Below are 20659 nucleotides of genomic sequence, written 5' to 3'. Positions count from 1 at the left end.
ATGGCTCAACTTACTAGAAAATTAATGAATAACTCTCTATTTTATATGAAATACAATAATATTATTGCAATTCTCCAACTCTTAAACTAAGTAACACTATATATCTGGTATTAATTTTGGTCAGGATACTTGATTTTAGAATCCATTAAAAAAAGATTCTGTCCAAAAGACTTATGAATAAGTCAAGTCTGAAATACAGCTCAAATATAAGTTGCTATGTGGACTGAAATAAAAGGAAATCCAGGTATAAATATCATCTTACTTTACTGCACAAGGATTTCCACAAAGGTTCAAAACTGATTTGTAAAGTAAAATCCTATTTTAGGTGTTTTAGAAATGCTCACTCACTACCGAGAAATGACAGTTAAATCCTTTCATACAGTAAATCCTCTAGATATAGAATACAATTTAAATTAGAAACTGGATGTTTAGAGAAAAATCCAAATGCCTTGAGTTTCTCAAAAAGTAAAACTTAATTTCGATAGTAATTAAGTCACAACATCATTACTGCCAAGATTTAACTATTTAACAAGTAGGTAGCTCATTCTGTGAGTTATTAAGAAAACCTCACGTAACTGTAATTTGATCCAAAACACTGAGAAGATGGGGGGGGGGGGGAAGACATGAAATACTTTTTGTTACTTTGTGAAGTCCTCCCCCTCCCCCCCATACAAGGAATTTTTCCAGTACTTACTAGCCTAGTCTATTATCTTTGTAATAATAGTTACATTACTTTCCCCTGTATAAAGGGGGGCTGGGGGGCGGGTGTTAGGCGATATATATATAATATAAATGCACACACGAGTGACCTGTCACTGTCATGTCCTCATAGAGCTTATAAACTGAACTCCCATAGGCATCTGGAGCACTAGACTCAGTCACCTCACAACTAAACTGGCTGTTAATCCAGTGCCTGCCTTTACACTAAGAACTTTGAAAAATTATTTTTGAGTCATTAAAATATATGTATCTATATTCAAATGTCTATATTTACAGTATTACATCATTACTATTTACCTTTTGATTCCTATCCTAAAAGAAAACAGGCATTTCCTAAGAATTTTGGAAATTAAGCCACTCAGGTATCAACCAAATTGACAGGATTGTTTATTGCAGTAAGATGTTTTAAAAAGATACCTAAGTCTCAAGTTCAAATAGAGTAGCAAAAACTAAATCAGAGGGCATACTCAGAAGATACTAGCCTTGGGCAGGCTAATTCCATTACATATTTAAATGTAGCTACTTTACAAGTAAAATACTTTTTGTTTTATTGCTATTGATAAATCTAGTATCTTTCATTTATAATAAACCACACTTGTTTATCAAAATAAAATATCACCAATAAGGTAGGCATTTACAAGCAGTGCATCTCTTGATTTCAAATAAAATCTAAGAAATTCAAGTAAAATTCCCAGTAAGAAAAATGAGATTAGTATCAAATCTAAAAATGTGTAAAAACTCCCAAGATAGAAAATAAATCCTAGAACAAGCAATTAAAATAATTATGGCCTACACCATTTTCTTCAAGTTATTTGTTATGGCCCAAATTTTAGCTAAATAAGTCTCAGCATCTTAAGTAACACTGTTAGGTAGGTGGCTAAATAAACATTTTTAAATGACTTCGTCAAAATTCAAAATGTTCTAATATATATGTTTTACCAGAAGCAAACAAGCGGAAGTTATCCAAGCAAAGTTCTTATTTTTAAGGTAAAAGGCAAAAAGTTTGCAGAACAGTCACAGATGTAATTACCCTATTTTTTGTTCTACTGATTTGCTTCCTTTCCACCTCCAGTCTTACTGAAGGTTGAATTTTTCACTCTACCGAGACCCTTTCTCTATATACATACACACCCACACACACATACACACCCACACATACACACACACACGTGTCGCTCTCAACAGAGTTGGTACAATGTCCTGCACTGAGAGCATAAAACAAAAGACCTACTTGAAGATCAACCTCACGGTGTGACCTAGAATGCCAACTTGGATCCAAAAAATTGTGGGTGTGGCTCGACTGTTTTTTGGAGGAGGGGGACGACGAAGGCCAGCCGGGGCGGCTGCCTGGTCTCTGCCCTCCCCCTCTGCTTTCGCTTTGTGCTCACAATGCAGCTCCTGTAAAGCGCTTCCCTCTCCTCGCAGCCGCCGCCATGTTAGACGCTCTCTCCATGTGCCCAGAGACCTGGCGATCCCCTCGGTCTAACCCGGACCCACGCCCCCCAACGAATCTCAATCGTGGCAGTCTCCCTCCCATCCCTCTTTACAGTCCGGGTGGGGCAAAGAGCCGCTGCAGAAAATCTTCCCGGGGTCAAGTTGAGCGTGAGGCTCAGGGGGCACCTAGACAATTGAAACAAAGAAGGAAACGTGGGGGCGCCCATCAGACGGGGGCGGGGGGTGGGCAGCAAATCGAAGCCCCACTCCAAAGGGGCCTGACAGAGAACCAATTCTAGATGGTCCTAAACACACTTCCCCCTCCCGAGAGGAGAGGAGACACTGAACAGGCCTCGGGTATACGGTAACGGAGCGGACCAGCCCCACGGCGACACAACGTAGGCCGCCCCAACTCCACGAGGCGGTCGGTTGAGCCCTCAGTCCCCTCACCCGGACCCCTTCATTTCTCCCCGCTGGCCCTCTGTCAAAGAAATCGGGCCTCGATGAGAGAGAGGGGCATCACTCAGTTCAGCCTGGCGACAGGACAGCCCCCCGCCCTCACGCATCCCACTCCCAAAGGCCAAAAAGCCTGGCCCACCGCCGGAGGAGAGTAATAAAGCTGCCCGAGCGGGGGGGGGGGGGGGGGGGGGGGGGGGAAGCGCCGCGTCCGGGTCAGGTGACAAGCACCTCCCCTAGGAGCCCGTTTTCTGGGCTCCACGCTCCGTTGACTGAGCAGGCCGGGCATGGGGGGTGGGGGTGAGTGGAGGGGATGCGCCAGGGAGAGCAGAGGGCAGGCCCCGGCAGTCAGGGTCGGAGCATCCAACCCTCCCGTCCCCGCCAACTCCTGGCACCTTTTTCTTCTCCAGGTTCCGAAGTTTCTTGTCGATCACCCCGAGGATCTGCTTCATGGCCTCGGTCTGGACAGCACCGGTGCCGGTTGCGGGGTGCTGGGAAGCCGGCGCAGCTGCCCCGGCCCCCGCCTCACTCCCGGAGGAACCTGACGGGGGTGGCGGTCCGGACGACTTGCTACCGCTTCCGCTATGGCTGGTGGCCGAGGGCATCTTCAGACCGTGAGAGGAGAGAAGAAAAAGCGGGAGGAAGGAGGACAAGAGCGGCGAGTCAGGCGGCGGACGGGGCGAGACGCGGGACAAAACGCGCAGCCGGCGGGAGCCTGCGCGAGCGGGTGGGGGTGGGGATGGGGCCGGCGCGCGCCGCGAGGGCAGGAAGAGACCGAGAACGCGCGCGCGACCCGCCAGCTGGGCGCCCGGCCCGGCCTCGCACCGCCCCCCGCCCCGCCCCTCCCCCGCGCGGGCCGCCGGCTCGGCCTACCCGCCCCGGGGTACCGAGGCTCGCGCCGGGGGCGGGGCCTCGCAGCGCCGGCCGCCAACGGCCAGTGCAACGGTCCCCGCCGGGGAGGGCCGGCACTCGTCACCTGGCGGGGAAGGGAGGGAGGAGAGGTCGGGGCTAAAAGGCGGAGAAGGGTGGAGAAGGGTGGAGAAGGGCACTGGTAATAACCGGGGTGGGAGGTTGGGGTTGGGGGTAGGGGAGACTTGGGGAGCAAGCCCCTCGAGAAGGTCCAGCCGATCCGGAGGTAAAGGACACTCGGGGCAGCGGCCCTCTTCCCGGTCAGCGCCTCGGTCCGGGTGGCGCTCACCGTGCGCGCGCGGAGGCCGCTGGAGATCCCGAGTGGGCGGCTGAGGGGGCAAGGGTGGCTGTGCGTTCCGGGCAGTGTCGTGCGCTCCGTGGGCGCAGGCCGCTTCGCCCTATCCCCGCAGCACCGAGAGCCGCTGCTAGTGAGGCGGAGAGCCGAGAGCGGGAGGGACTTTGCCAGCCGGCCCTCTGGGGCGGAGGGGGCGGGAGAAGCTGCGGGAGGGGGCCTTCGCGGCCGCTCGGGCTGCCCAGCGCGAACGCCTGCGGGGAAGGGCCCACCGGGCCTCCTACCGCGCTGCTCCAGCTTATGTCGTTGGGGGGCGGCCGCTAAGCGTAGGTCTGGACGGCCCCGGCGGTGCTGCAGGAGCGGCGCCTTGAGTTTGGAGCGAAATCGAGGCTAGGGTCCTTCAGGCAAAGTCGCTTGACATCCAAACGGGGACAATAGGTGTCAAGCAGCTGGATCGGAGCTGGCGTCTGCCCTGTAAAGAGCCCTTGGCGGCGGGGAGCGGGGGGGGGGGCAAAGGTTTCTGCAAGTAAGGGGTGCGTGGGGTGGGTGGTGCCATCCCAGCTTCTAGAATTCCTTCTGTGTGTAGAGCAAGCAAACTCTCACATCCCAAAAGGTCTTTTGAAAAAAAGACTGTTCTCTGCTTTCCCCACAAAACAATCACCGGGTAGGTAACCTAGGAGTCCTCTGTAGAACGCGCTGGAAATGAGCAAGATGGCTTATTAAAAATCTTAAAACTATGGATTAGGGTTAAAAATAAATCTGTCTTAAAATGACACTTATCCAATAAGCCCGAATAGTACAAATTAGACTGTTTAATTTTTGTTTCGGATTTACCTAATACTCTTTAATAAGAGAATGTTGAATGAATACAAAACAAATTTTTTTTTCTCCAAGAGAATTATTCCAGTCCTGCAATTAAACTAGGGGCGGGATGGGTGTGGACAGTGAACAGACAATAAAGCCAAGTGCTGGAAGAAAATGTATTAAAGGAACATAATCTGAGAGATCTCAGCCACATAATGCGTGACAACAGCAAATGACCAATTTATAATTTAAATTCTCTGAAGAAGGGTTTTGAAGAGGATTGTAGCAAACCCCACTATTCTCTAGGGAATAAAATGAGTAATTCTGGCTGGCAACAGTGTATCCTGAGGGAGGCTAGGAAAACAACTGCAGCCTCCAGGCTCAAGATACTCCAGTTAGTGGCAAAGTATGTTAGCTATTTGTTCAAATATTTATTGAGCACCTTAGTATGTGTTAGGAACTCTTTAATGCTAGGGATTGTGATCAAAACAAAATTATCTTTGTGGGATTTCGTTTTAAGTGTGGAAAAGAAAAGTAAATGTCAGATAGTGAAATGGTACAGAAGAAAAAAACAAACAAGGTTGTCAGGAAAAGCCTTATTGGCACTTGAGGCAAAGAAGGGTGTGAGGCCAAGCTGTTATCTTGGAGGAATAATTTTCCAGGTAGAGGAAACACCCAAGTTTCAGGATCTGAGATGGGAGTGTACTCGGTGGGTTCAAGAACAGCAAGCAGGCCACAGTGACTAAAGCAGAGAGTAGGAGAGGAGGTCAAAGACAAAAAAGAGATACAGTGTTTTGAAGCCTGCCAGGCCATGGTAAGGACTTTGTCCTTTGCCAAGTGAAATGGGTAGCACCGCATACATAGTTTCAATTTTAAGCAGGGGCGTGACTGGATCACCCTGGGTTTTAAAGAAATCCTCTCACTGCTGTGTAAAAGAATTTACCACGTGTGTTGGATTAAGAGGAAGAGTGGGGCAAGAGGAGAAGCTGGGAGCCCAACAAGGAGGCTGTTTGAAATAATATGGCCCAGAGATGGGAGTGGCCTAGGTCAGGGTGCTACAATGAAGGTAGTGACTGGTGGTTGGATGCTTTACATATTGTAATAGAACCAACAGTATTTGCTAACAAATTGTAAGGTGTGAGAGAAGTCATAGTTGACCTAAGGTTATTCAAGACTGAAGCACTTGTACTGTGCTACACCTAGAGGCTAGAAGGGAAGATTAGAATCCTTTAGCCCCTTGTATCTCTTAGTGTGCTCACCCTGACCACTATCACTATCAAAATCTCGGGCCTTATCCTGGACCTACTGTGTGAATCTGCATTTTAACAAGATCGTCTGTGCGCACAGAAGTTTGAAAAAGTCACCACTTTATTCCTTAGAACTTGACCAATGTCTTTAAGATCAGACATGAAATATTCTACTAGATAAATTGTGCCCAGAAATTCCAGGGGTGGAGCCCAGCACCCTGTTTTTGTTTTTGCTTTTTAAACCCCCTTCTGGGGTTTAAATTCTAAAGTATGGAAACCAATGATTTGGAGACCGCTAATGAAGGATTCAGGTTTGAGCTGAAGAGGGCTTCTGTGAAAGAGAGGCCTCTTGTGCCTTTCATGGGCACATGATACAGTAACAGGTATGGAAGCATAAAGACCCACAGTTAGCTAAGTTAGGCTTTTCTTCCAGGAAAAAGGAAAGATCATGGAGAGGGAGCAGGAAAGATGACAACACAGGTGACAAAGATCTCACTTGGGGGGCCATCTCACAGCCCCAGTATATCAAAATAGGCTACGTTACGCTGCAGTAACAATCCTAAAAGGTCTGTGACAAAAGGGGGGTCTACAAACTATAGTCCCAGGGTCAAGTGGCCTTTATGTAAAGCTTTTTGGAGTGTTGCAGCCCCATCCATGTATATCTTACGGCTGCTTTCATGCCACAGCAGAGCAGAGTTGAATAGTTGTGACAGAGAGAGTCTGGTGTACAAAACCTAAAATACTCATGCTGGAAGAAGCCAATTTTTTGCTAAAAACAAATATGTATCCACCGTGGTTCAGCAGAGGGTTATGTCCACTGTAAGTAGATTCAGGCTGATGAAGAAGCCATATCTCATGTGCTGCTGGTCATTATAAGGAAAGCGAAGTAGGGAGTATCTCTGGTCAATAGCCCAGACTTGCCACCTGTGTGCTCACACCCCATTGGCCAGAAAGAATCACATGATCCCACAACCAAGAGGTGCTACCCTGTCAAATGCCTTGCAGGAAGCCAGATGAACCAGAAATGTTTGGTGAATATGCTACCTGCCCACGCTGTCACTTCCTACAATACAGTGACCCCAATCCCATTTCCTTGGGTTTCAGACATTTTCATAGTTGTGCATTCAGGTCAGCAAGTCCAGGAAGACCAATACATCTTAAGGCAAATCAATGTCTTTAGTCTGACTTCCTCCCCAGTTCAATGCCATGGTCCCAGCAAACCAAATTTGTCTATTTCCTACTTGACAGGACTGAAGCTATGTTTATGTAGATTTTTAATCCTTTATTTTATTTTTTTTTTTTTAGCCTTTTTTTCTAATCCAAAGCCATGCAGTAGCTTGGGGGCATTGTGTCACTAAAGAAACAAGAAAAAGTAAACCAGTGGGAGCAAACCACTGGGAGAGCAGCATATGTCTATACAGGTATACTTTGGAGATATTCTGCATTCAGTTCCAGACCACCACAATAAAGCAAATATTGCAATAAAACAAGTTACGTGAATGTTCTGGTTTCCCAGTGCATATAAAAACTATCCTGTAGTCTATTAAGTGTGCAGTAATAGGTCTAAAACATAATGTATGTTCCTTAATTTAAAAATATTGTTGAAAAATGCAAACCATCATCTGAGCTTTCAGCAAGTCACAATCTGATCACAGAACAGAACACCATAGCAAATATAATGTTGAAAAAGTTTGAAATATTGAGAATTACCAAGATGTGACATAGACCCAAAGAAGATGCTGTTTGCTCGACACAGGGTTGCCACAAACCTTCAATTTAAAAAAAAAAACTCAGTATTTGCAAAGCACAATAAAATGAGATATGCTTGTAAATGGAAAACACTCTAAAAATGTTGGTTTTAAAGTTATAGTCAATATTAACGTATTTTGAGGGTGCCTGGGTGGCTCAGTTAAGCAGCTGCCTTCAGCTCAGGTCATGATCCCAGGTTCCTGGGATCAAGCCCCACATTGGGCTCCCCACTCTCCTGCTCTTCCTCCCTACTTATACTGTCTCTCTAAATATTTGAGAGAGAGCACAAGCAGACAGGAGGGGCAGAAGGAGGAGGAGAAGTGGGCTTCAATATCAGGACCCTGGGATCGTGACCTCAGCTGCAGTTAGCCACTTAACCAACTGAGCCACCCAGGCACCCCTAAGTGGATAAAATCTTATTTAAAAAATTAACATTTTAACACAAATCTCCCAAGTTGGCGTTCATTTCATTCATTAGATCACAGCATGCTGAAGTCTTCATAGGCAAGTGAAGTGAATAATTGAACTACTTATCCTGATCATTTTGGCAATATAGTCCACCTGCTTCAACTTCAATCACCCAATAAACTAATGCCAAGTTTATTTATGATAAGGAAAAGAGGGGAAATTTCATCTGAATTACATTACCTCTCTGTGTCAGAGTGACAGAAACCTAGCCCAGGTATGAACTGTCCACACAGCTAAGGCTTTTAAAGCCTCTTAATTTGTTTTTCCAGTCATTTTACTACAAATGAACTGTAAACATTGCTATAAAATTTTTCCCAGTTCTGCCCTTTTAAATGATAATTCAGAATTGTAATTATTCATCCACATGTCCTTGAGTCTCCCCACTAGACTCTGAGCCTTTCGAGAGAAGACACTTGTTTTGTTTCTTATCTCTGCGTTCTCAGAAGCAATAATATGCCTGGCACAAATTTTTTTTTAAAGATTTTATTTACTTGAGAGGGAGAGAGAGAGAGAGAAATCAAGGAGAGACAAAGGGGGAGGGAGAAAGAATCTGAAGCAGACTCCACACTGAGCGAGGAGCCTGACATGGGGCTCGATCCCACAACCTTGAGAGCATGACCTGAGCCAAAAGCAGGAGTCAGACACTCAACCGACTGAGCCACCCAGGTGCCCCCTGGCACAAATGTTTGGTCAATATTGCCTAATGTATTAGCATATCAGCACAGTATTGATATTATTATTATTGTTGTTGGTCCACACTACCTCTCACATACTGAGATAACATTCTTGTCCACTTACATTTTCATGTGTCCACCCTTAATTTTAACTTAATCTCACTTTTAGAGATATGCTTCATATTTCGTAGAGGTACAATATGTCCAGAATAGTTTTTTTTGGATTTCACAAAATACTGTCATTTCTAATTAAACACTCTCAAGAAGCTACACACTATTTTCAACATAAAAGCAAAATTACTTTGACCGCAGGTATTAAAATGTTCCATAGAGTTACCATGTGAATTGTACGTTTTCTTCACTTAATGTTCGACTTCAATGATTCTCAACCTGTGGCAATTTTGCTCCCCCGAGGAGATTTGACAATGTCTGGAGGTATTTTTAAGTTGTCACAGCTTGAGGGCGTGGAGGGCAGGTGCTTCTGACATCTAGAGGGCAAAGGCTAAGGGTGCTTCTAATCCTGCAATTCCCTGGACAGCACAGAATTATCCAGACCAAAATACTGATACTGCTGAAATCGGGCAGCTCTATTGTATGGGGCCAAAAATGTCATTTCCTCCAGTACTTCACAAGTAAAAATATTGGGATGACAATGATGGGGTGGAGGAGTCTTAAGAAAGAAAATGTGCAAGGAGGCACCTAGGTGGCTCAGTCAGTGAAATGTTTACCTTGGGCTCAGACCATGATCCCAGAGTCCAGGGACTGAACCCTTTGGTAGGCTCCCTACTGTGCAGGGCGTCTGCTTCTCGATCTCCCTCTGACCCTGCTCCTGTGCTCGCTCTCTTGCTCGCTCACTCTCTCAAATAAAATCTTTTAAAAATAATTTTAAAAGAAGGGGGCACCTGGTGGCTCAGTTGGTTAAGTGACTGCCTTCAGGGGCACCTGGGTGGCTCAGTGGGTTAAAGCCCCTGCCTTTGGCTCGGGTCATGATCCCAGGGTCCTGGGATCAAGCCCCTCATCGGGCTCTCTGCTCAGCGGGGAGCGTGCTTCCCCCTCTCTCTCTGCCTGTCTCTCTGCCTACTTGTGATCTCTGTCTGTCAAGTAAATAAAATCTTAAAAAAAAAAAAAAAGTGACTGCCTTCAGCTCAGGTCATGATCCTGGAATCCCAAGATCGAGTCCCACGGCGGGCTCCCTGCTCAGCAGGGAGTCTGCATCTCCCTCTGACTTTCTCCTCTTTCATGCTCTCTTTTATTCTCTCTCTCAAATAAATAAATAAAATCTTTTTAAAAAATAATGTAATTTAAAAAGGGGGTGCCTGGGTAGCTCAGTCATTTAAGCATCTGCCTTTGGCTCTGGTCATGGTCCCAGGGTCCTGGGATTACGACCCCACATTGGGCTTCCTCTGCCCCCTCCTCTCTGCTTGTGTTCTCTCTTTCAAATAAATAAATAACGTCTTAAAAAAAATTTTTTTTTAAAGAAAGAAAATGTGGAAGGATGTAACACTGAACTGTAAACAGATTATCATCTCACATCTTGGCAACTGATGCACAATCATGATCTTTTCTCAGGTAATATATAATATATATATTCGTTTCTTCCACTAATACTTATAACCCACTGTGAACAGTAATCTGAGAAAACTTCCTCCAAAGTGACAACTTTAGAAGGAATAAAACATTATGTATCTCAAAGTTATATCTAGGAGAACATAAGTGCAAAGATAATTAGCTTATTCAGGATTATTTCTACAATTATTTAGGTTATGTATTATTTCAAGAATGACTTTACCACTTAACAGCAGAACTGCCCCTACATTAACAGTTTACCCTTCAGGTGTTAGAACATTTTTTTTCTTTTTGAGAGTCTAAGTACTTGATTTAAAAGTCTCCTGAGCACTCCATTGCTAAATTAACGACGTGGAAAATGTCACTAAAAGATGTGGGTCCTGTGTTACTTTCTTTTTGTAGAAACTTCCAGTGGGTGGAGACTCTGTCTGCAAAGGGGAGAGGTATGGAAGCCCCCCCACCCCACCCCATAAGACTCATGCTTTACCTGGTTTTTCTCAAAGTGGGCAAGGTCCACACCTTCCAAATCACCTGAGGCACTTGTGAGAATGAAGGTTCCTGAACTCCAACCCAGATACTGCATCTGGAGCCCAGAATCTGAAGCTTAGTAACATGCATTTTAAAAACCACAAACTCCCCTCTGCACATTCAAGTTTGTCAGTCTCTGCTCCGCAGAAGTAGCATACTTATTTTTGCCAGAATAAGTACCATACATGTTCAAACAAAAATCTTTCTTCTCACGGTTACCCTCTTCTCTTTCTCCCTGGGGACGTGCTGTGAGGGATTCTTAAGTAGGGGATGTTGACAATCACCAGGTATGTGGGAAAGGACAGAAACACGTGTTGCGATTTGGGCAAGAGCAGATTCCAAGATGGGAGAGAAAATGCTGAGAGAAACAGGCTGAGGGAAGAATCCAAGCAGAGTGGCGAAGGGAAGGTAGGGTTAGGGAAAGAAAGGTGACTCAGCAGATCTGCAGCGGTCTACTAATAATGTGCATTATGCCTGGATAGCTGATGGCTGGGAAGAGGGGCAGGAACTGAGCCAGCGGACTCCACACTCACCTGGCAGACTACTTAAGCCCCGCCCCCCAGCTCGCGGGCGGTGGGGGGGGGTCGGTTAGGGGGTTGGGGGGCTCCCCCAGTACCAGCCCATTCAAGTCCCTGAAGCCTATAATTTACATTTCTGACAAGTCCTCTGGTGATGTGGGTGCTGCTCAACTGGGAACCGCGTTTTGAGAAGTACAGGATTAGAGGAATTTTTAAGTTTTTAAAAAATCATTGGAGTAAGGGAAAAAAACTAAGGGGAAGACGAAATTTTAAAAAGTAATCAAAGATGACAGTAGTAGTCTCTAATACCACGTTTTATGCATCTTTTTTTGCTTCGTATTTTCCTCTTCAAGAGATCAGAAGAGAAAAATAAGAGAGGACATTGATTGGGCCAGTCGTACTGGATTAAGACGTTGCTTCCAGAGGACAACGAAACCAGCAAACTTTTACGTAGGTTCTTCTTATCTAAACCAAATGCCTGTGGCAGCCCTGTCCTACTTAATCATATACTTGATCCTTTAGGACGGTATGGTTGGTTCAATGAGAGAAAAAGAAGAGGTAATAATACAGGAATAAAATACAAATCATAATAAATATACAGTTGACCCTTGAGCAATGGGGAATTTAGGGATGCTGGCACCCTCCCCTGCATAATCAAAAATCCGTGTATATTAGGGCGCCTGGATGGCTCAGTCAAGTGTATGCCTTTGGCTCAGGTCATGGTCCCACTGTTAGGTCCGTCATTAAACAAAACGAGACTGAGAAAAAGTGAGTTATTTAAAGCTTTATTTTATGATAAGTATTAGATGTCAGACTGACCAGCCAGGGCCGTCTCCGAAGAGGGCGACCCCTCCCCATCTTACAGACTACCTTTAATAGAGCAAAAGTCCGGCCACACATAGGTGGCCAATGAGATTATAGTCATGTTAGGTCACACACAGGTGGCCAATTGAATTACAATTTACCCTATAGTAGCTGTTTGACCTAACCTATTACTCTGGTCAGAATTGGTGCTCAAGGTTGGCACCCAAACAGCAGGGTTTACATTCTTTGGTGGTTAGGGAAAAAGTATGTGTGTTTCTTACTGACTGGATGTCTCCACCTGGCCCGACTCGTCCTTGTGTTCTGGGCTCTGTTATCAAGAACTGGCCGACCTGGCCTTGTATTCTGGGCTCTGTTATTAGGAACTAGCTGGCCATATTTTACTGGTTTGCCAGACTTGCTTCTCAGTAAGTTCCTCGGGGGGAGGGGGGCAGGGTCAGTTTAAGTTTTACTGCACCAACAACAAAATGGCTTTTAACCAAGATGGAGTCACTCTGGCTAAATAGGTCCTTACATCCACAATTCAAGGGTCACCCGTATTTTTAAAAACCTTTGTTTTCTTGAAATTGCAAGAATAATACAAGCTTATAGCAAATAGTTCAGGAAAGAAGCAAATTATGCAAAAAAGTAAGTGTAATAGTTCGAGGTATTTGTATAACAGCTTTATTGAGATACAATTAACATACCATAAAATTCATCCTTCTAAGGTGTACAATTCAGTGGTTTTTAGCGTATTAGTAGAGTCATGCAAACATTACCATTATCTAATTTTAATACATTTTTATCACCCCCCAAAGTAACATGTACCTACGAGCAGTTACACCCCATTTATTCCTCCTTGCGGCCTCTAGCTACCACTAACCACTAACTAACCACTAGCTACCACTGTCTCTGTGAATTTGCTTATCGTGGGCATTTTATATAGATGGCCCTATATGATATGTGGCCTCTGTGGCTGATTTCACTTAGCAGAATATTTTCAAGGTTCGCTCATGTTCTAGCGTATATTTCATCCCTTTTTATGACTGAGTAGTATGCCATTGTAGGGATTCCATTCATCAGCTGATGGACATTTGGGGTGTTTCCGCTTCTTGATTATTATGGATAATGCTGCTATGAACATTTGTTTACAACTTTGTGTGTGAACATTTTTAATTTTCTAGATATATGCCTAGAGAAGAATATTTGGGTCAAGTAGTAACTCTACATTCATATTTTTCTGTTTGTTTTAAAGACTTTTTTTTTTTTAAGTAATTTCCATGTCCAATGCGGGGCTTGAACTCACAACCCCAAGATCAGGAGTCACATGCTCTACCGACTGAGCCAGCCAGGCACCTCTGCATTCATGTTTTTGAGCAACAGCCAAACTGTTTTTCAAAGCAGCTACACCGTTTTACCCTCCTACCAGCCACATATGAGGCTTCCCATTTCTCCACATCCTCGCCAACACTTATTATCCATTTTTTTTACTAAAGCTATCCTAGTGACTGTTATCTCGGGAAAAAGTGATGTGCATTAAACTCACAAGGTTCAAACAAGGATTAACTTCTTTAATCATGGACTTAAGTAAAGATTAACATCTGTAAATAAGGATTAGCCTCTTCTCTGCCTTGGGTGACTTAGATGTGATTTTGCCAGAAAGTAGGGAAATACAGTTATATTTCAAGGTGTCTTTTAACTTTATGGTCAGAATTGTCACTGCCTTGGTATATAAATTCTCAATGAATGCTAAGGAGTACCTAGATAGTGATTCCTTGAGAAAGTACCAGAAGAACAATACTGGCAGGGGAAGGACATTCGAACAAGTCTGATGATTAGGACTTGACTCAAAGTTAGGCAAAAATAGACAGTCATTCACCTTAAAAGCTTGATTTTCGCATTAGGAAGACTTGTCAGCCCCTTCTCGCTTCTCCAACTCTGTTCACTCAACAAACAGTTCCTTAGCACCGGAGCGTGCCAGACACTGTACCTGTCGGTACACAGTGCTGCCTAAGACATAGTCCCATGGCCTCAAGGAAATCAGTGTTGAGAAGAGTAGACCGCTACATAAATAAAGTTCAGTATAGTATATACCTCGGTGTACCATTATATCACCAAAATGACTAAAACTTAAAAATGAAATGACCAAGTAGTGGCAAGAATGTACAGCAGCTGAACTCTCAGACAGTTGATGGGAGTTGAAATTGACCCAACCACTTTAGGACGGTATTTGGCAGCAGCTCCTAAAGCTCGATGATCACATACCCCATAACCCAGAAATTGTACTTTTAGATACATACTTGATAGAAATGCATATGTAAGGTAACTGAAAGACAGGGATAAGAAAGTTCATAGCAACCTGTTCTTAGTAGCTGAAAATGGAAACAATTCAAATGTCTGTCAGTAGTAAAAAATGATAAATTATACAACAGAATACCATACAGCAGCGAAAATTAGCAAACTATTACTAGGAACATGAGTGAGCCTAAGGCACAGAATGTTGAATCAAAGAAGCTGGATGGGGCGGGGTGGGGGCGCCTGTACAAGAAAGAGACGTGGCTCATAAGCCAGAGCGGTTAACTCTTTATAGGAGGGAACCAGGGAAATCTCTCTAAAAATGTTGCCAGTGCCAGATTTTGAAAGGTAAATTTTACAAGCAGATGAGAGGGGATAAAGAAAAGAGCATTGCAGGCAGAGGGAGCACGATGCCCAAAAGTACAGGAAGGCATAAGATCGTAAGGTATGTTTTAGCAATCATAAACAGTTTTATATTGTTGGAGTGTTAAGTGGAGAGGGATGGCAGGAGGGAGATGCAAATGATAAGATTGGCCAGGTCAGTAGCAACCAGGTCATGAAAATCCTTTTCACCCCAGCTAAACAGCTTGAGCTTCAACTGTAGACCTTAGCTTTTCTATGGAAATATATCCTCCTGAAGCTCTGATGAAAACCATGAGCTATCTCGTTGGAGAAATGCACGTACAAAATTTTGTGCATCATTCACAATTCCTCTGATGCCCATCCATTGATTCCTACTTCTTGCATCTCAGACTAAGAATCCCATCCTTGCAGTAGATAAAAGGGGATTAATTAAAGAGCTTTAAACAGAACAGGGGCAGGATCAATTTATATTTTAGAAAGATCAACAAAGGCAATATGGAGGTTAAGCCTGGAAGTCAAGCCAGGGTGATATGTAGGAATGATTAAAATGGTAAAAGAACAAAGAAGGGCTTGAACTAAGTGTCAGAGCTGAACTCTATGGGAGTTCATAGGTAGAATCGTCAAGGATTTGTGACCGGTTATATGTGACAGAGGGAGAAGGCAACTCCTGGGATTCTCCTGTGTTTCTACCTTGAGTTAGGAGTCAGACCATCTACTAAAGACAGGAACTAGAGAGTGTCAAGGACATCTAGATTGAAAATTATCTTCTTTCTCCAATAGAAGTAGACTGTACCCTGACTGGTTAGGCTTCAGGTCCATTCTGATTAGTATTGGGGCTCAGGCTGCTGGCCTCTGGTAACATCTTTGCATTTGGGTCTTAAGGCCTGGGTGAGAGCAAATCAGTCTGCATGCACAAATTCAAAAAGGTATTATGGCTTTGTCTTGGGAAATGTAAGCGGGTTCTGACACCCACCATCTCTCCTTGTCCATGTGTATGAGGAAGGGAAGAGCTCTAACATTTGGGTCCCATGCCTACTGTGACATTGAGCCATCGTAGTGGACTATGACATTTGTAAAGCAAGGTTTCCTCCCCCATCTTCCAGAATTGAAACACTGTTAGACTTAGACCATCAAAACACTTTCTTTTGCTGGGTAAGGATTACCCTGGGGTATTTGGTGGACATCAGTGCCTGGTCACTACAGATCATACTCCAATGGGCAAGGACTATCCTAGGGCAGAGGACTAGTACACTCTGATGTTCTACGGACAGCCAAGCAGTCAAAAAGAATATAAGCAGATTTTTTCTGTTCCATCTATGAAGACAATTTGAACCTTTGGAATCTGAAGTTATAACACCAGGCAGACAAGGCTGGCTCTAGCTTATCTGGTTTGAACATTAAGAGGAATGTGACCTCATTTTGAATCCCAGGGGAGTAAAACAGAATATATTGGTTTAATCAGATTTGCATTTTGCAAAAGATCACTCTGGCTGTTTTAGAGAAAATACAATGGAGAGAGGCAGATATGGATGCAGGAATCCAAGAGGCCTCTATGATCAGTGAGGTGAGAGGGGATGGTGGCTTGAACCAGAGACCGGAGGGGATATGGAAGCCAATGGAATGGATTTAATATATATCCCATGTAGGTTAGAAAGAGACTAAATAGGGGGCGGCCTGGGTGGCTCCAGTTGGTTGAATGTTTGACTCTTGATTTCAACTCAGGTCATGACCTCAGGATCATGAGATTGAGCCCCACGTTGGGCTCCACACTCAGTATGGAGTTTGCTTGGAATTCTCTCTCTCCCTCTCCCTACGCCCCTCCTCCCATTCATGTGTGTATGCACTCTCTCCTTCTAGACAAGTAAATAAATAAATAAATAAATAAATTTTTTTAAAAGAGAAAGAGACTAAATAGAACATGATAATTGATGGAAGATGAGGGGGTGGTGAGGGGAAAGGAGGAGTTACAGATGACTCCTCGTTGTCTGATTTGTACATCTGGGTGGATGGTAGAACACACTCAGCAGAAGGACCAGATGGGGAGCTAGGAGCTAGGAAGTGCAATTTTATGTAACATTTGTAGACTTTATGAGACATCCAAATGGTATGCTAAGCAGATATTTGAGTCAGGTCTGGAGTTCAGAGGAGAGGTTTGGTTAAACATTTAATGTAGAATTTATTCACATACAGATGGTAATTGAAAGCATGAGGTGAGAATAAGTGAGATCTATTGAGATTTCAAAGAGAAGAGGATCCAGAACAATATCAACATTTAAAGGTTATGTCAATGGGGGAAAGTCAGTGCAGCAAACTGAAAAGTGCAGGAAGAAAATCAAGAGTGTGGGATCACAGAGATCAGAGAAAGAGACTATTTCAAATATTTGAGTGTGTTAAATGATTCTGAACAGTCAAGAAGGAGCCTGGAAAATCTGTTGATTTTAGCTGAGTTATACTAAAAAATGTAACACACAAACCAATCAAAAAGTCTGTTAGCCTGATATGGGAGTTGGGCGAGGGGGACCCTTGCTGTGATGGCTTAACCCCTCAGTTACTAGGTGATGGGGATCTAAGGAGGAGGGTCTGGGACAGGGAAAGAGAAGATGTAATGGGGTGGGTTTGGCGTGGTGACAGCTCTTTATAAATCTCATGCAGAAGTATTCTAATAACACAAAGCACAGATACACTTTTGTGACATGGCTCAATGTTATCTATGGTTTTAGCAGCAAAAGATCATTGGGAACCTGGTGAGAGATCTTTCTGTGTAAGGGTGGGAACCAAAGCCAGGTTCAAGTAGGTTGGGGAAGGGAGGGAGACCAGAGGACAGAGAGAATGGATGTAGCAGTTCTTCCAAGATCTTTGTTCAGCTTTTGGACCGAGTGAGGGCTGGAGGTAGAGGTGGGGAGAAATTATTTTTAACATGTTGACAGGGACCTGAGCAGGCATGAACCATAAACACAGATAAGACAGAGAGGCCACAGTTAGAAGCAGGGATACCTCTTTCGTATGAAAAGAGTGAAAGGATATAATTTTATAGATATGGTAGGCAGAAATGGAGGAATTCTTCCATGATGTATCCCCCCCCCCACTGTGAAGTATGAAGTGAGAGTTATTTTCTGAGAATGAGAGGATATGTAAGAGATCAGAAGTTTAATAAATGTAGGTCGATGAGGTGGGTAGGGCCTGGGAATTTGCATTAGAAGGTTCCAGATGATATGGATGATGCTGGTTCAGGGACTACACTTTCAGGGAAAAGTACAGAGAAACTATATGGTTACACCTTCATCTCCCAGTTGGATCACAGCAGAATTCCCTCATTGTGTCCTGCTCCATTCATGCCTTCCCCACAGTATAATTTCTACACAGTCCCCAGAGTGATGTTTTCCAAGGAAAGTCAGACCATTTCAGACAAAGGTGTAAAACCCTTCAGTGGCTCCTCTGGAATAAGCAAACTCCCAAGTCCTCATTTGGATCCATAAGGCCTTCATGATGTGTCCTCTGGGCACCTTTCCCACCGCATCTTTTTCTACTGTCTGCATTTCAGTCCTGCTATCACCTTGTTCTTCCTCTAACAGATGAAGCACATGCCCACCCCAGGATCTTTGCACCTGCTATTCTCTGGAGCCTCCACCCACACCTTGGTTCTCAGCTTATTCAGGTCTCTGCTCAAAAGTCACCTCCTCCTGATGCCTTCTCAGACCATGGTGTCTAAATTAGCACCACCTCCTCTCCCCATCCTCCCACTTCCATTACTTTCTGTCTCCCTTCTTGGCACTTATTTTTCCTGGAAGCACTTATCATGACCCTGACATATATTAAATATCTCTATGCCTGTTTTTTTTCATCCCCCATCTACCCTCCAATAGGGGATAAACTCCACAAGGCCAGGGCCATGATCCATCTTGTCCATTTTGCATCTTTCTTTAGTGCTTATAAAAGTACCTGTCATGAAGTTGGTGCTTATTCAATATCTGATTTATTGATGGCTGATGTCAACTATGATGGGATTTTGCCAGAGTAGAGACAGAAGGTCAGAAAGACAAGTAAATGAAGATGTATGCCAAAGACTGACAAAATGATAGGCCATCCCATCAAAGCTGGGAAAGGAACAAAAGAGGTGACTAGATGAAGAGAATTAAAGGGGGAGGTTTAGAATTAGATATTCCAAAGAGGTTGGGAAATGATCATAATGGGAAAAGCTAGTCAAGCAGAAGGGTAATGCAAGAATTTGTGGTCAGGAATGGGATGCTTGTGTTTGTGATTTTAGAGGGAAAGCAGAGGGGCACAGTTTCTATGGGTCCTGTGCAAGTCCATGTTAGAGGACCAAGAAGAAGGTCATCGGAGATAAGGTGGTCAAGAAACTGAGGGACTCAGGTGTTCTCCATCACAAGAGACTTCAAAGTGACTGAGGATGAGCCTGGTACAAAAGACCTGAATGATGAGAAGGGGGGAAGTTGGAGTAACCACAGGACATGAGCCTCAATGGAGTAGGTGTTTTTATGAGAGTAGTGGCTTTGAAACACTGATGGAGAGGAAGGACAAGGGGCTGTCCTGCAGTAAATAGATATGAGTGTATATCCACCACCACCAAGGACTTCTCTAGAAGAGAAGAGGGTTTCAGTTAATGCAAGGAGGTATGGAGAACATTCCTGGAAGATGTGGAGGGTGAAGGTGAATTTGCTGATCACAGAGCAGCTGCTCCAGGGGGTACATTGGAAAGCAGCGAGGGGAGCAGGGAACACAGAAATATGGAGCATATGGTGATGGTGTCCCAGTGCTGGCATTCTCAAACTTTAATGTGCCCGAGAATCCTGGGGGAGGACTTGTTATAACACAGACAGTTGGGACCCACTCCCAGAGTTTATGGTTGATTAGATCTGGGTGGACCCCCTGAGAATTTGTATGACAAGTTGTATTATAAGTGATGTGAATGCTCTCTGATCCAAGGACCATACCTCCAGACCACGGAGGTAATGTAAAACCAGTGACTAATGTGGCATGGGAGACAGGAATAGGGAGGGCAGAGGAGATTGGTCCCAACCATCTCCCGGAGGATGGCAGATTCTGCATTAATGAACAGAGGGGTTGGTTCCCCTCACTCTAGGGGGTATCAGCTTGACCCTGGTGGCCTCAGTGTATTCAGTGTGGGGTGGGGGTGAGGATCTGGTCTTAATTCAAATGATGTCAGCATGGTCCTGGAGAATACACCAGAAATCTTTTTTTTTTTTTTAAGATTATTTATTTATTTGACAGAGAGAGAGATTGAGATCACAAGTAGGCAGAGAGGCAGGCAGAGAGAGAGGGGGAAGCAGGCTCCCCGCCAAGTGGAGAGCCCGATGTGGGGCTCGATCCCAGGACCCTGAGACCATGACCTGAGCTCAAGGCAGAGGCTTAAACCACTGAGCCACCCAGGTGCCCCCACCAGAAATCTTTCTTATGGAACATCCCTTTCAGGATCCTAGCACAGAGCAGTGCTATCTTGCTAATGGAAGAATATTTCTATTATGCCCAGTAAAACTGGAGACCTAAAACAGCACCCCGTGGAGTTGCTGAGGCTCAGATTGTGAAGTCTCAGCAGTGATACAATCAGGTGTCGGCTCTACTAAGAAGCAGTGATAGTGCTGGAAACACCCAGGGTCTGCCAGGCATAGACTGCTGGATCAGAACAACAGAACCGCCCATAGCTCTTAGGTCTTGTGTTTCACAGGCTGGGGTACATATATGAAGTCACAACATCCCAATACCGACGCCCCCTAAGCCACCAATACCGCTCAACTTGTTGCTCCAAGACCTTCCCTAACTGACTAGCAGGGACTCAAACTGTTTCCAGGGTTTTCC

At 44.5% G+C, this 20659-nt stretch overlaps 1 protein-coding gene across 2 annotated transcripts in view; it reads right to left on the bottom strand.

The window, feature by feature from the left end:
- CAPRIN1 (cell cycle associated protein 1) overlaps positions 1-3995 on the bottom strand; it is a 37847-nt gene extending 33852 nt beyond the window's left edge. The window contains exons 1-2 of one of the 2 annotated variants that reach the window (XM_032841016.1): positions 3809-3995; positions 3006-3215 (exon numbers count right to left, since the gene is read on the bottom strand). In XM_032841016.1, the coding sequence (XP_032696907.1) occupies positions 3006-3215 (210 nt within the window). In that variant the 5' untranslated portion in view covers positions 3809-3995. Of the gene's footprint in view, positions 1-3005; positions 3234-3808 lie in introns of those variants that run through there. The other variant, XM_032841017.1, reaches the window with a different exon arrangement.
- Positions 3996-20659: the final 16664 nt, after the last annotated feature.

This window comes from Lontra canadensis, unplaced genomic scaffold (genome assembly GCF_010015895.1).
Source record: "Lontra canadensis isolate GAN:19392208 unplaced genomic scaffold, GSC_riverotter_1.0 scaffold118, whole genome shotgun sequence".
Lineage (NCBI taxonomy): Eukaryota > Metazoa > Chordata > Mammalia > Carnivora > Mustelidae > Lontra > Lontra canadensis.
Note: the sequence above shows the minus strand (reverse complement) of the source record. Positions and strands in the feature narration are given on the sequence as shown.